This window comes from Salvelinus fontinalis, chromosome 18, assembly GCF_029448725.1.
Source record: "Salvelinus fontinalis isolate EN_2023a chromosome 18, ASM2944872v1, whole genome shotgun sequence".
Lineage (NCBI taxonomy): Eukaryota > Metazoa > Chordata > Actinopteri > Salmoniformes > Salmonidae > Salvelinus > Salvelinus fontinalis.
In genome coordinates, this window is record NC_074682.1 from 26994982 (window position 1) to 27010570 (window position 15589).

Below are 15589 nucleotides of genomic sequence, written 5' to 3' on the forward strand. Positions count from 1 at the left end.
CAAAAGGAGCCTCTCTTTCAGTTCATGGAGAGGTATTTAGGATTGAGCTGTGGATGGGGCAGCATTGTTTTTAGCTGGCCCATAAGGTATATGTTTGATGGCAGAACTGTTGTTTTTGTTCTGGAATCACTATGTAAATAAACACCCTTGCACAGAAGAACTTTTGCGGCTCTGCCATCTTTTTATTTTGATAGAGGTTAGGTTTTCCAGTTTAGGCTTTTGGGCTACTCTACGTGACAGACATAATGTTACTGACTAGCTGGGAATAATAATCGAAATAAATATGTTTACAACTAATGTCAGGATAAATTAATTTCCACTCATTTAGTGTTACGTAGTTTACATACAGCATTTTGATGAATAAACAATGATTGTTCAGCATTTGACTTGTGTAAGCATACATCTTATGAGATGGTGGATTGAGTGTGAGAGAGGGAGATAAAGAGAGGCAATAGTGAATTAGTGTGAGGAAGAGAGCGGACGGCAGAAAACTGGTTGAGCATGTGTGAATGTGGTTTTGTGAGTGTGACTAAAGATGTGACAGGTTTTAAATGATTTCAGTGTACTGGCCCAAGAAGGCTGGTATGCTTACATGAGGGAGTTTTGCCCAACGCAGCGGAAAGATACTGGCAGTCCATTAGAGACCGCCTGAGAGACAGCACTCTGCTAAAGGGACCACTACCCTCTGCTGGATGGAAGAACATACTACCACAGCACAGGCTTAACACTAATAGGGCAGGGTTCTCCAAACAAGTTTACAGAGCAATGCTTTTTTTTCTTAAATTGTTGTACATAAAACACTGTAAAAACACTAGCAAATCAGCTCCAAGTGATTTTAATTTAAGAAATCGGTTCCAAAGTTTTCCTATGCATAATAGAGATATATATGTAATCGTGTACAGTGCATTTGAAAATTATTCATTTTGTAACGTTACAGCCTTATTCTAAAATGGATTACATGTTTTTCCCATTAATCTACACACAATACCCCATAATGACAAAGTGAAAACAGGTTTTTAGAAATGTTTGCAAATTTATAAAAAAACAAAAACAGAAATACCTTATTTACATAAGTATTCAGACCCTTTGCTATGAGACTCAAAATTGAGCTCAGGTGCATCCTGTTTCCATTGATCATCCTTGAGATGTTTCAACAACTTGATTGTCTCGAGGCACAGATTTGGGGAAAGGTACCAAAACATTTCAGCAGCATTGACGATCCCAAAGACCACAGTGGCCTCTATCATTCTTAATTGTAAGAAGTTGGAAACCAACAAAAGCTGGCCAAACTGAGCAATCGGGGGAGAAAGGCCCAGATTATGTTCCAGCCCCCTGACCATCCCCTCAAGAAAAAATTGGGTGAATCTATTTGATTATCCCTGATATAAGGGGCTGTTTTCCGGACCCAGATTAAACCTAGTTCTGGACTTAAAAGTACATTCATTAATCTTGCTTTTTAATCCAGGGCTAGGCTTAATCTCTGTCTGGGAAACCGTCCCCACAATAGCACACTAGTATGAATTTTGTATCAATTAATGTGGTGAGACATAATGCCGAAATGTATTCACCATCAAATAACCTCACAATTTCACTCTTTCCATTAAGGTTTCCATGATGTTTTAGAGTGATTATAGTATGTGTTTGTGTGAGTTTGTGAGGTTCCTAACTGTATCATTTACATCCAATAGTGATACATGATTTGAGGGCTGGATGGATGAATAAATAAATGGCAAAAATTCTGAAACGTTTCTCACACATTCTTCACACGTTCTCACGTTCTTCACAACATTGTTCTCACGTTCCTCACATGTTGTTCTCACGTTTCTCATGGGAGCTCTTACAGTAGCTCATATGTTCTCCACGTGCGCTTCATGTTCCCGAGTGTTCTGATGCTGTGTTCTCCGTGCACTGTGTTCTCTCTGTTGGTTCTGCCCGTGCTACTACAGCTGCTGGACGCCAGGAGGACCAAGGTTTGTCCCTATGTCTGCCACCGCTGCCCTGGCCGCCGTGTGTGTACAACATAGAGTCACCACCAGTGTGATGTCGTCGTGTTTCCTCAGTGACCACCAGAGACCTATGCCCCCCCCCCCACACACCCCTAGGTCATATCTCAAATGGCACCCTTTTCCCTATATAGTGCACTACTTTTGACCAGAGCTTGTGGGATCTGGCCAAAAGTAGTGCACTAGGGCCTATATTGTGAACAGAGAGCCATTTTGGACATACTCCTAATTTGACTCTTAGACACACCCGAAAGGAGTGTGGTGGGTCTAGCCTGTTCCGTTTCCTACACCCTACCCTCTGACCCTCTCCCTTCCCCTACACACTCTGTTTAACAGAGTGTTGTTTGTTCAGCTATTCCTTATTTACTCCAAGCACACCTGATCCTCCTCGTATGTTCACCCTATACAGACCAACATACTGTGAGTGTGGTTCTCATATAGGGGTGTGGCTGCTCCTCTGCACTGTGTATGCATCCTTTGTGACGCTATAGTATACAATAGACTGTGTTTTGTTCTGTATTTATCTGCCCCCTAAACTCCAACACCCAGGCTAGGTTCCAATGTCCATACTAGCATACCACTGAGAATGCATGGCCCAATCAGTGCACAGTGGTATGCTAGCGTGTATATTGGGAGAGTCACAGAGCCTCAGTCTCCTTTTCCCTTGTCCTAAACACACTACACACACTACAATGGATGTGTGACTCGTTTAGTTATCAGGTACTGTACCCCTTTACTTTTCCCGTGTGCTTCCTGAAGCAGTGTGTGCAGTCTAATGGAGGAGCATTGCTTTTCCCTAACACACACACACACACACACACACACACACACACACACACACACACACACACACACACACACACACACACACACACACACACACACACACACACACACACACACACACACACACACACACACACACACACACACACACACACACACACACACACACACACACACACACACACACACACGCATGCACGCACACACACGCACGCATACACACACACATACACACACACCACCCTAACACATAGCATATGGATGGGCATGAACCCAGAAGTCCGCTGAGTCTACTGCTGTCGGTTAGTCTCCAGCTCTGTGGGAACATTGTTTACTGTGCTCTACATGGATCTCTGCTGTTCTCGACTCAGGCTGTATGGATAGCACCCGCCCTACAATAATGATAGATAATTATCAATAATGCTGCAACAATCATACATGAAAGCAGCACAGCACAACCTCCTTTGAAAGTGCAAGCTGTTGAACGCAACCGTTAAACAATAAACACTTGACATGATCGTCAAACTATTATCGAAGGATCATGGTCCTACAAGTTCTTTGCTTTCCTACTGGAATAGGGTGCCATTTCGGTTGCACAATCGCTTTCTCCCAGCAACACACAGATTCAGTCATTCACTGGATGGCTTTGTTGAAATGTCTCTTTTAGTATTCCTGTTGTCAAGACCTTGAGAGACATTCCTAAAGATTAGATGACTGATATACAGTACTGTACATAGATAGCAATTTACAGTACTCACTACTCACCCTAAAAATGGTAACAGAAGATGGAAAGCAACAAGCCGTTTAGTTGATTATGAACAGTATATAAAACAGTTGTATTTTCTCTTTCTCTTCAACCCATTCTCATGATGCCATACTTTGTGTGTGTGTGTGTGTGTGTGTGTTTTCTATGTGTCTTTCATGCCATAGCCAGGTAAGGCCTCAGTTCTTTCAGCTCCAGAGGATGAATAGATTACAATGTGTGTTTGTGAGTTTCTCTGTGTGTGTTCTTCCTAATGCATATCTCCTTTCCACAGGACCATCAAAATGTCCCTTGTCCCCCCTCTCTATAACGTGTTTGTGTGTGTGTGAGTTTGCATGTGTGTCTGAATATGTCATTCCATGAGTATGTATTCAGTGTCGGGTCTGTAGTTTAATTGAATCCATCTTAGGCTAAGTGCTGTGATCCTACCAGATTGAGACTCCTTGATGTGTGTGTGTGTGCGTGACCCCCACAGCACCTGCAGCTGACCATCCAGGCGCTGCAGGATGAGCTGAGGACCCAGAGGGATCTGAACCACCTGCTGCAGGAGAGTGGCGGCCGCTCTGGGGAACACTACACCAACATCGAGCTGACCGAGGAGAACTTTAGACGACTGCAGGCCGAGCACGACCGCCAGGCAAGGATTCTTAATAAATAATTCACAATAAATGACTGATTAAATAAATTAGTTAGTTATTAGTTCCAGGTTATTATGACCAGGGTTGAAAATTCTGGTAGCAAAATTCCCAAGTTCAGATTTACTTCTTATTCCTTGGAGGAATTCCGTGAATCTTCCAACCGGAGATTTCTGAATTTTCTTCCAACTTGGACATTTTGGGAAAGTTCCGAGAATTGCGCTGCCCTAATGATGACATCCTTAATTTAAAATTACATAAAATTCCTTGCTTTCCTGCAGGCCAAAGAGCTCTTCCTCCTGAGGAAGACTTTGGAGGAGATGGAGCTGCGGATGGAGACCCAGAAGCAGACGCTGGGGGCCAGGGACGAGTCTATCAAGAAGCTGCTGGAAATGCTCCAGAGTAAGGGTCTGCCTGGGGGGCCAGGCAGGGTCAATGAGGAGGAGGAGCAGGAGAGGGCCAGGCGCATCGCTGAGGCCGAGGCACAGCTGGGACACCTAGAGGTCATCTTGGATCAGAAGGAGAAGGAGAACATACACCTCCGAGAGGTACAAGAGTATATGGGTGCATCCCAAATAGCACCCTAGTCTATATGTCTCTATGTAGTGCACTACTTTTGAACAGAGCCTGGTCAAAAAGTAGCGCACTATGTAGGGAATAGGGTGCCGTTGGTGACGTGACTTATGTAGTGCTTATGGTTAGCATATGGCCATATAGTACTATATACTCTAGCTACTGTAGGGCCACAGTAGACTCAGAGTAAATGTAGTGCTATTATTCAACCACTAAATGTACATAACTATATAACTACTGGGTCGTTCCAAGAAATAAGTGCCTTTTTGCATCCCTTGAAACTTTTCACAAATATGGAATTTTAAAGGCCTGTTATGAAGTTCCCTTTAATAAACACCACATAGAAAATTCAATACATCTGAGTTATATGAATAAAGGCTTGCTAAAGTGGCAAAATTCAGCATTTTCAAATGTTCCTCCGTGCACCCTCAGTGCACCCCAAGTTTTCACCATCATTGTAAAGCCCAAGTTATTTGTTGCTTTGACAGAAATTTGTGATGATTGTTATTTATTTCATGTGATTAGTGATTCATTTTAAGGAAGAAAAAAAACATGTGAACTGAACTCTCGTATGGCGAAACAATTTATTAGAAAAAATGTTTTCAAAAGAAACATTGAACATCTAATAATCTTATCATAGTGTAAAAGCAAGTGAGCTTGTTCTACTCTTTTTTGACATTTTCTGGTGTTTTGTGGTGGAAAACTGAGCGTGTTGAGCAGAAGACTGTCACGGTCGTCTTTTGGAGAGAGTGAGGACCAACATGCAGCGCGTGGAAAATACATCTTCTTTTTATTTTGAAGAAGGTAAAACGAAACACTTACAAACTAACAAAACAACCGTGAAGCTACAAAACGAAAGTGCACACACAAGCTACTAACGTTTAGACATAGACAATTCCCCACAAACAGCTAAAGCCTATGGTTACCTTAAATATGGCTCCCAATCAGAGACAACAATAACCAGCTGTCTCTAATTGAGACCCAATTCAGGCAACCATAGACTTTCCTAAACACCTACACTCAACCATAGACACAGCTAGACAACTATACTAAACATAAACCCAACTACTCTAAATAAACCCCCTAAACCTTACAACCACCCTAGACACTACAAAACCCACATAAATTACCCATGTCACACCCTGACCTAACTAAAATAATAAAGAACACAAAGAATACTAAGGCCAGGGCGTGACATAACCCCCCCCCTTAAGGTGCGAACTCCGGGCGCACCAGCACATAGTCTAGGGGAGGGTCTGGGTGGGCGTCCTTCCACGGCGGCGGCTCCGGTACTGGTCGTGGTCCCCAGCCCACCATAGTCACTACCCGCTTACGTAGCCTCCTCCAAATGGCCACCCTCCCCCTCAACCCCACTGGATTAAGGGGCAGCACCGGACTAAGGGGCAGCACCGGACTAAGGGGCAGCTCCGGACTGAGGGACGGCAGCTCCGGACTGAGGGACGGCAGCTCCGGACTGAGGGACGGCAGCTCCGGACTGAGGGACGGATCCTGGCTGGATGACTGCTCTGGCGGATCTTGGCTGGACGGCTCTGGCGGATCCTGGCTGGACGGCTCATGGCTGGCTGACTGATCTGGCTGCTCCTGGCTGGCTGACGGATCTGGCTGCTCCTGTCTGGCTGAAGGCTCTGGCTGCTCCTGTCTGGCTGAAGGCTCTGGCAGATCCTGTCTGGTTGGCGGCTCTGGCAGATCCTGTCTGGTTGGCGGCTCTGGCAGATCCTGTCTGGTTGGCGGCTCTGGCAGATCCTGTCTGGTTGGCGGCTCTGGCAGATCCTGTCTGGTTGGCGGCTCTGGCAGATCCTGTCTGGTTGGCGGCTCTGGCAGATCCTGTCTGGTTGGCGGCTCTGGCAGATCCTGTCTGGTTGGCGGCTCTGGCAGATCCTGTCTGGTTGGCGGCTCTGGCAGATCCTGACTGACGAATGGCTCTAGCGGCTCCTGACTGATTAACGGCTCTGACGGCTCGGGACAGACGGGCGGCTCTAATGGCTCGGGATAGACAGATGGCTCTAATGGCTCGGGACAGACGGATGGCTCAGATGGCGCTGGGGAGACGGATGGCTCTGGCCGGAATAGGCGCACTGTAGGCCTGGTGCGTGGTGCCGGAACTGGAGGCACCGGGCTAAGGACACGCACCTTCAGGCTAGTGCGGGGAGAAGGAACAGGGCATACTGGACCCTGGGAACGCACATTAGGCCTAGTACGTGGTGCCGGAACTGGTGGTACCGGGCTGGGGACACGCATCTCAGGGCTAATGCGGGGAGCAGCAACAGGATGCACAGGACTCTGGAGACGCACAGGAGGCTTGGTGCGTGGTGCCGGAATTGGTGGTACCGGGCTGGAGACACGCACCATAGGACGAGTGCGTGGAGGAGGAACAGGGCTCTGGAGACACACTGGAAGCCTGGTGCGTGGTGTAGGCACTGGTGGAACTGGACTGGGGCGGGAAGGTGGCGCCGGAAATACCGGACCGTGCAGGCGTATTGACTCCCTTGAGCATTGAGCCTGCCCAACCTTACCTGGTTGAATGCTCCCCTTCGCCCGACCAGTACGGGGAGGTGGAATAACCCGCACCGGGCTATGTAGGCGAACCGGGGACACCATGCGTAAGGCTGGTGCCATGTAAACCGGCCCGAGGAGACGCACTGGTGGCCAGATATGTAGGGCCGGCTTCATGACATCCGGCTCAATACTCAATCTAGCCCTGCCAGTGCAGGGAGGTGGAATAACCCGCACCGGGCTATGCACACGTACAGGAGACACCGTGCACTCTACTGCGTAACAAGGTGTCTGCCCATACTCTCGCTCTCCACGGTAAGTACAGGGAGTAGGCGTCGGTTTCCTACCTGACTTCGCCACTCTCCCTTTAAGCCCCCCCCCCCCAAGAAATTTTTGGCGTTCTCACAGGCTTCCTACCGCTTCCTCGTGCTGCCTCCATCCGCCGGTATCCCTCCTTGCACTGCGCCAGAGAATCCCAGGCGGGCTCCGGCACTCTCCCTGGGTTGATCGCCCACCTGTCGATCTCCTCCCACGTAGTGTAGCCCAGATCCTTTTCCTGCCTCCGAGCTAGCTCCTCATATCGCCGCCTCTCTGCTTTCGCTGCCTCCAGCTCAGCTTTGGGGCGGTTATATTCTCCTGGTTCTTCCCGGTCCAGAATTTCCTCCCATGTCCATGAATCCTTGCGCTGCTCCTGTTGCCGCTTTTCGCGCTGCTTGATCCCGCATTGGTGGGGAATTCTGTCACGATCATCTTTTGGAGAGAGTGAGGACCAACATGCAGCGCGTGGAAAATACATCTTCTTTTTATTTTGAAGAAGGTAAAACGAAACAAAACACTTTCAAACTAACAAAACAACCGTGAAGCTACAAAACGAAAGTGCACACACACGCTACTAACGTTTAGACATAGACAATTCCCCACAAACAGCTAAAGCCTATGGTTACCTTAAATATGGCTCCCAATCAGAGACAACAATAACCAGCTGTCTCTAATTGAGACCCAATTCAGGCAACCATAGACTTTCCTAAACACCTACACTCAACCATAGACACAGCTAGACAACTAGACTAAACATAAACCCAACAACTAATAAACCCCCTAAACCTTACAACCACCCTAGACACTACAAAACCCACATAAATTACCCATGTCACACCCTGACCTAACTAAAATAATAAAGAACACAAAGAATACTAAGGCCAGGGCGTGACAAAGACGTCAATCCTTTTACCCATAGATAGACAGGCTAGAAATGTTTGACCAATTTCAAATATTTCGTGAAGCTTGCATTCAATTGCCCCTCCCTGTAGCACACAACAAGCATTAGTGCTGATTTATGATGAAGTCGTCAACTCTGTTATGGTCAACCTTGTTGCTTTACTTGGCACTTAATAGGCATTTACTATAGTCATTTATTTATTTAACCTTTTGAAATGGCAAAACATGTTTTTTAGGAAGATGAACGCGTGCTCTTTATGACAGAATGTAAAAATGAGGTGAAATCAAAAACATTTCCCATTAAGTTACATTACTTAAAGGGCATCTAATTGGTTGAACCACCCTACTATCTGCCCACAGTAGACCCAGTAGATTCCACCTGGTCAGGGTAGCCTCTGTAGGCACTGGTCTCACTTGTGTTTGAGGTGTTACTGATTGTGATGAGTCATATTATTTGTTCGGGGCTGGTTTTAAAGCAATTTCCAAATTTTTCTTCTAAGGTAAAGTGTATGCGTATCAACACTAGAGGGCAATACTGTATGTCTTTCTGTCTGTTTACTGTGCTCTGACTGAAGTGATAGGAACAGTGTTCAATCTGTGTCAGAGGAGGCTGGTGGGAGGAGCTTTAGGAGGATGGCTGGAATGAAATAAATGGAACGGAGTCAAACATGTGCTTTCCATATGTTTGATGTGCTTGATCATCCTATAGCTCCTCCCATCAGCCTCCTCTGAATTGTGTACAGTATTTTTCCCAGCAGGGCAAGTATAGGACTGATGTAAATGGTAGTGCAAATAAACGTAACTTATTTCAATGCTGTCTCTAGAGTGCTGAGCTAAGTCATTACCCATTGAAAATACTGAAAAGTTGTGTTGTGGTATTTGCTAATATGCTTTTGGAGAGATTCAGAACCCATATTTATAAAGAGTCTCAGAGTAGGTGTGCTGATCTGGGATCAGGTCCCCATTATCCATGTTATCTTATTCATGATGATCTAAAAGGTTCATCTGAATCTAGATCAGCACTCCTATTCTGAGATGCTTCATAAATACGGGCCAATTGCACTATGTCTTAAGAGAGGCGACATTTGATGCTTGTCTTGTCCATTTCATATCAACTGGTGTTCTCCCAGGAACTGCACAGGAGAAATCAGATGCACCAGGACCCTGGCAAAACCAAAGCCCTCCAGACCATCATAGAGATGAAGGTAAGAAACATGGGGCATTATGGGTACTGTTGTACATCATGCTACACCTGACTAGCACCATCACTGAGACCAACCATGTGGTCAGATGAAGTACGCAAACATTAGTTCTAAGAAGAACGGTTTTGCTTAGTTTGATTGCACTTTGATTCTAGTCTGTGGATAGCCTCGAAAGCCAAGGCTTTGTTCAACGAGACGATATTTGGAAGTACGGCCTTGTGAGACTAGTCTGTGTGGATGATGTTACAAAGGTACATAACATGCAAAAGCTATGAAAAATATATTCAAAGCACTAACTGAACCACTGTAGAGCCCATCAGTCTACTGTAGCTGCAGAGCTGTGATATCGCCTCCTAAATATAAAGCATGAGCTCACAGCCCTCCAGCACGCCACTCTCTCACACACCACATCAGATGGAGATGGATTGGTGCTGAGCAAAACCCCAACATCCCCTACCACGGTCACATGACTCTCCTCTCGCATGGTCACATGACACGCTGGCTCCTGGAGGCTCTGGATTTGCATACAGAGCCAAGCCCAAGCCCCGCCCCCTCTCTTTCTCTCTCGCTCTCTCTCTCTACCTTACTCCTCAAACACCAAGGAGAGCACACAGCCAGCTTGCTGGTACCATGGAAACAGGTGTGGTTGTTTATGACACTGAGGCCAGAACACAGGGAGGAGAGAGAGAGAGAGGGATAGAGAGAGATAGGGATCAAGACTGAGAGAGAGACTGAGAGAGATAGAGAGGGATAGAGAGAGAGAGAGTGAGAGTGAGAGTGAGAGTGAGAGTGAGAGAGAGAGAGAGAGAGAGAGAGAGAGAGAGAGAGAGAGAGAGAGAGAGAGAGAGAGAGAGAGAGAGAGGGATCGAGACCGAGAGAGAGATAGAGATAGAGAGCGAGAGAGAGGGATAGAGACAGAGAGAGAGAGTGCGTGAGAGAATTACATCCTCACCTTGATCAGCATGATCTACTGTAGCAGTGAAATCAATTGGATGACATAGCTTCTCTGACCCATTGAGCTACGGTATGTTGTTGTCTATACTATGTTCTAATGTACTACTATGTTCTCTCTATGGTAGCTTGCATCTGGCTGCAATTGGAGGATAGTGATGCATTGACGAGGAACATGGACATGATAACAGCTTTCACACCTTCACATTAACCCCTTAGATCAGGACCGTCTGTTGTTTTTTCCATCATCCTATAGCGAGAGAATCTCATGCAGCCAGTGTTCCTAGTTCTCCACTGGGTTCTGGATGACCCCTGCGAAAGTTCTAGTTCAATTTCACAAGTTCAGAACCAGTCGAGGGAAGGAAAGGCCGGGAGAGGGTGAGAGAGGGAGAAGAAAAGGGGTTATTTCTCAGTGCTCTGCAGGAGGAGTGCATGGGAGACGGACCACGGCTAATCTGTATTATTTATTTGAAAACCCTGCGAAGTCAAAGCTACACTCGGAGTCGCAGTCGCAGTCCAGAGACTGGCTCCTGCATTGATGTGCGACGACTACAGAGCAGAACGGACCTTTTTCCTGCTTCTTCTCCAGGCGTTTCTTTCTGGGCTGGACCCTCTCCCAGGCTGGATGTGATGTGTGCTGCTCAGTATTTCCAAATGGTGATTCATCCACTGAGAGGCTGTGAGGGAGCTAAAGCTGGATCTGCAGCAGGCGGAGAAGGAGGAGGAAGCTTTGGATTTTTCTCGAGATACTGCAGCGGCTCTCCTCCTTATTACTTCAAAGAGCTCTTTCTCTCTTTCTCTCTTAATCTCTGACTCTCTGGCTGTCTCTCTCTCTTTCTCTCTTTCTCTCTTAATCTCTGACTCTCTGGCTGTCTCTCTCTCTTTCTCTCTTAATCTCTGACTCTCTGGCTGTCTCTAACTGTCTCGCTGCCCCCTTCTCTCTTTCACTCTTTTTTTCTCTATTGCCCTCTTCTCTCTCTCTCTCTCTCTCTCTCTCTCTCTCTCTCTCTCTCTCTCTCTCTCTCTCTCTCTCTCTCTCTCTTTCACTCTTTCTTTCTCTATTGCCCTCTTCTCTCTCTCTCTCTCTCTCTCTCTCTCTCTCTCTCTCTCTCTCTCTCTCTCTCTCTCTCTCTCTCTCTCTCTCTCTCTCTCTCTCTCTCTCTCTCTCTCTCTCTCTCTCTCTCTCTCTCTCTCTCTCTCTCTCTCTTTCACTCTTTCTTTCTCTATTGCCCTCTTCTCTCTCTCTCTCTCTCTCTCTCTCTCTCTCTCTCTCTCTCTCTCTCTCTCTCTCTCTCTCTCTCTCTCTCTTTCAAGTGTTTTGTGTTTTGTACACTGGTCAACCTTTGGAAATGTTCTACTACTGGTTTTTAAGTGTGGATGTAGTGTACAGCCAGTGTGTGTGTCTGCATGCATACATGCGTGTCTGTGTGTGCATGCGTGTGTGTCTGTGTGTGTGTGTGTGTGTGTGTGTGTGTGTGTGTGTGTGTGTGTGTGTGTGTGTGTGTGTGTGTGTGTGTGTGTGTGTGTGTGTGTGTGTGTGTGTGTGTGTGTGTGTGTGTCTGCACTTGCATGCGTGTGTGTGCATGTATGTATGTGTGTGTTGACCAGGACACCACGATAGAGTCTTACAGCTGGTGTGTGTGTGTTGACCAGGACACCAAGATAGAGTCTTACAGCTGGTGTGTGTGTGTTGACCAGGACACCAAGATAGCGTCTTACAGCTGGTGTGTGTGTGTGTTGACCAGGACACCAAGATAGAGTCTTACAGCTGGTGTGTGTGTGTTGACCAGGACACCAAGATAGCGTCTCTGGAGCGCAACATCAGGGACCTGGAGGATGAGATCCAGATACTGAAGGCTAATGGCTTGCTGAACACCGAGGACAGAGAGGAGGAGATCAAACAGATGGAGGTCTACAAGAACCACTCCAAGTTTATGAAGACCAAGGTACACACACATATACAGGAAAAAACACAAACTCACACATGCACATACACACATGCACGCACGCACGCACACACACACACAAACACACACAGTGTGTGTGTATGATGTGCCAAACATAATCACTCACAATGTCGGTTTTGCTGTGCAGGTTCAAAGTGAACAGAACAGAACAGAGCTGACTGTAAATAAACTAGCTTTAGGATTAAATTAACTGATTTCATCAGGGAAGTGCTTCGCTGGCAGCTATCTGACTGGGAGACGCTTACTTGTTGATTTGTTACTGACTGTACATTTAGCAGAGAGACAGCAGAGAGAGCAGAGGAAGACAATAAAGAACATAATTCCTTTGTTATTAAAATCTCTCTTTTATGATCACCTCTGAAGCCTTGTCAATATGGTTGTATCCATCTAGCATGACTGATAGTAGAGTATTACCATTGGAACCAACTGCAACAAACTGCTTACGTTTCATTTTCTCATTAACCCTTATCTTATCACTTCTTATCCAGTTGGTCCAGCTTTGATTTGCTCAGTCATATTATACAGTCTGTCGTCAGTTGTCTCACAGTCAGGTTAAGTTCCCAGCCTCTTTCTAAGCCTCCCTGTCTGTATGTCTGTCACCTTGTCTGTCTGTCCGACCTTCCGTTCGCCAGCCCGCCTGTCTGTCCCTCTGTCCGTCTGTCTGTCTGTCCGTCCATCCCTCCGTCCGCCAGCCTGCCTGTCTGTCCCTCTGTCCGTCTGTCTGTCTGTCCGTCCATCCCTCCGTCCGCCAGCCTGCCTGTCTGTCCCTCTGTCCGTCTGTCTGTCTGTCTGTCCGTCCATCCCTCTGTCCGCCAGCCTGCCTGTCTGTCCCTCTGTCCGTCTGTCTGTCTGTCCGTCCATCCCTCCGTCCGCCAGCCTGCCTGTCTGTCCCTCTGTCCGTCTGTCTGTCTGTCCGTCCATCCCTCCGTCCGCCAGCCTGCCTGCCTGTCCCTCTGTCCGTCTGTCTGTCTGTCTGTCCGTCCATCCCTCTGTCCGCCAGCCTGCCTGTCTGTCCCTCTGTCTGTCTGTCTGTCTGTCTGTCTGTCTGTCTGTCTGTCCGTCCATCCCTCCGTCCGCCAGCCTGCCTGTCTGTAAAACAGATGTGTTTGTCTTTCGAGCCCTCTATCTGTCTGTCTGTGGTGTCTGACCATGTCAAGGGGCATGTCGTCCCCAGGGTCTAGCCTCTAGCCTATCTGTAGAATTGTGTCCGTGTGTTTACATCCAACTCCACACGCACATTACCCATTTGTGGCTGAAACCAGCGGGGGATTTGTTGTTGTATTTTTAACCCATTATTCATCAATCATAGATAAGGCTGATGTATACCTCATGAATAATGCAGAGAGTCAGGCCAAAATGCATATTTAATGAGAGGAGAGCCTGGCTGAAAGGAACACAGTGGATAAACTGTCCGTCAGTTTCAGTGAGAGGCTGTTCTGTCCAATGTCCACTGCACAAAACACACTCAGTACAGTCATACACAGACACCTAATACAAACACACACACACATGCAGGCACACACCTGCCATAATCATACTAGTTAGCTGTCAACTTCATACAATAACTAGTTGTGATACTCCCTGTTCTGTGTGTGTGTGTGTGTATGTGTGTCTCTCCTCCACAGATTGACCAACTGAAGCAGGAGCTGTCCAAGAAGGAGTCTGAGCTGCTGGCCCTGCAGACCAAGCTGGAGACCCTGAACAACCAGAACTCAGACTGCAAACAGCATATAGAGGTTCTCAAAGAGTCCCTCACTGCCAAGGAGCAGCGCGCTGCCATACTGCAGACAGAGGTAGCTACACCGTACACACACACACACACCGTACACACACACACACACACCGTACACACACACACACACACACACACACACACACACACACACACACACACACACACGCACACACACACACACACACACACACACACACACACACACACACACACACACACACACACACACACACACACACACACACACGCCTATGTACACCCTTGGATGATGTAAAATATTTACGTTTTAATGATGTGTGCAGAATCTTGTTGGGGTCATTAATAAAATGTTCTTCCCCTGCATGTAATTTGGTCCTTGTCCTGTTTTGGTCCACATCATATCCCTCTCTCCTGGTCCTCTGCATCACACACTTACATACAGTTGAAGTCGGAAGTTTACATACACCTTAGCCAAATTCATTTTAACTCAGTTTTTCACAATTTCTGACATTTAATCCTAGTAAAAATTCCCTGTCTTAAGTCAGTTAGGATCACCACGTTATTTTAAGAATGTGAAATGTCAGAAAAATAGTAGAGAGAATGATTTATTTCAGCTTTCATTTCTTTTATCACATTCCCAGTGGGTCAGAAGTTTACATACACTCAAATTAGTATTTGGTAGCATTGCATTTTAATTGTTTAACTTGGGTCAAATGTTTCGGTAGCCTTCCACAAACGTCTCACAATAAGTTGGGTGAATTTTGGCCCATTCCTTCTGACAGAGCTGGTGTAACTGAGTCAGGTTTGTAGGCCTCCTTGTTCGCAGACACTTTTTCTGTTCTGCCCACAAATTTTCTATAGGATTGAGGTCAGGGCTTTGTGATGGCCTCTCCAATACCTTGACTTTGTTGTCCTTAAACCATTTTGCCACAACTTTGGAAGTATGCTTGAGGTCATTGTCCATTTGGAAGACCCATTTGTGACCAAGCTTTAACATCCTGACTGATGTCTTGAGATGTTGCTTAAATATGTCCACATAATTTTCCTGCCTCATGATGCCATCTATTTTGTGAAGTGCACCAGTCCCTCCTGCAGCAAAGCACCCCCACAACATGATGCTGCCACCCCCGTGCTTCACGGTTGGGATGGTGTTCTTCGGCTTGCAAGCCTCCCCCTTTTTCCTCCAAACATAACAATGGTCGTTATGGCCAACAGTTTTATTTTTGTTTAATCAGACCAGAGGACATTTCGACAAAAAGTACG

At 46.6% G+C, this 15589-nt stretch overlaps 1 protein-coding gene across 12 annotated transcripts in view; it reads left to right on the forward strand.

Annotated features, from left to right (window-relative positions):
• Positions 1-15589, forward strand: part of LOC129815233 (ERC protein 2-like) — a 96383-nt gene that overhangs the window by 25894 nt on the left and 54900 nt on the right. For 6 of the 12 annotated variants that reach the window (XM_055868824.1, XM_055868828.1, XM_055868826.1 and 3 more), the window contains exons 3-8: positions 1947-1970; positions 4028-4189; positions 4469-4734; positions 9610-9697; positions 12436-12591; positions 14238-14405. In XM_055868824.1, coding sequence (XP_055724799.1) covers positions 1947-1970; positions 4028-4189; positions 4469-4734; positions 9610-9697; positions 12436-12591; positions 14238-14405 — 864 coding nt within the window. Of the gene's footprint in view, positions 1-1946; positions 1971-4027; positions 4190-4468; positions 4736-9609; positions 9698-12435; positions 12592-14237; positions 14406-15589 lie in introns of all 12 variants that reach the window. The other 6 variants (XM_055868825.1, XM_055868830.1, XM_055868834.1 and 3 more) reach the window with 3 other exon arrangements.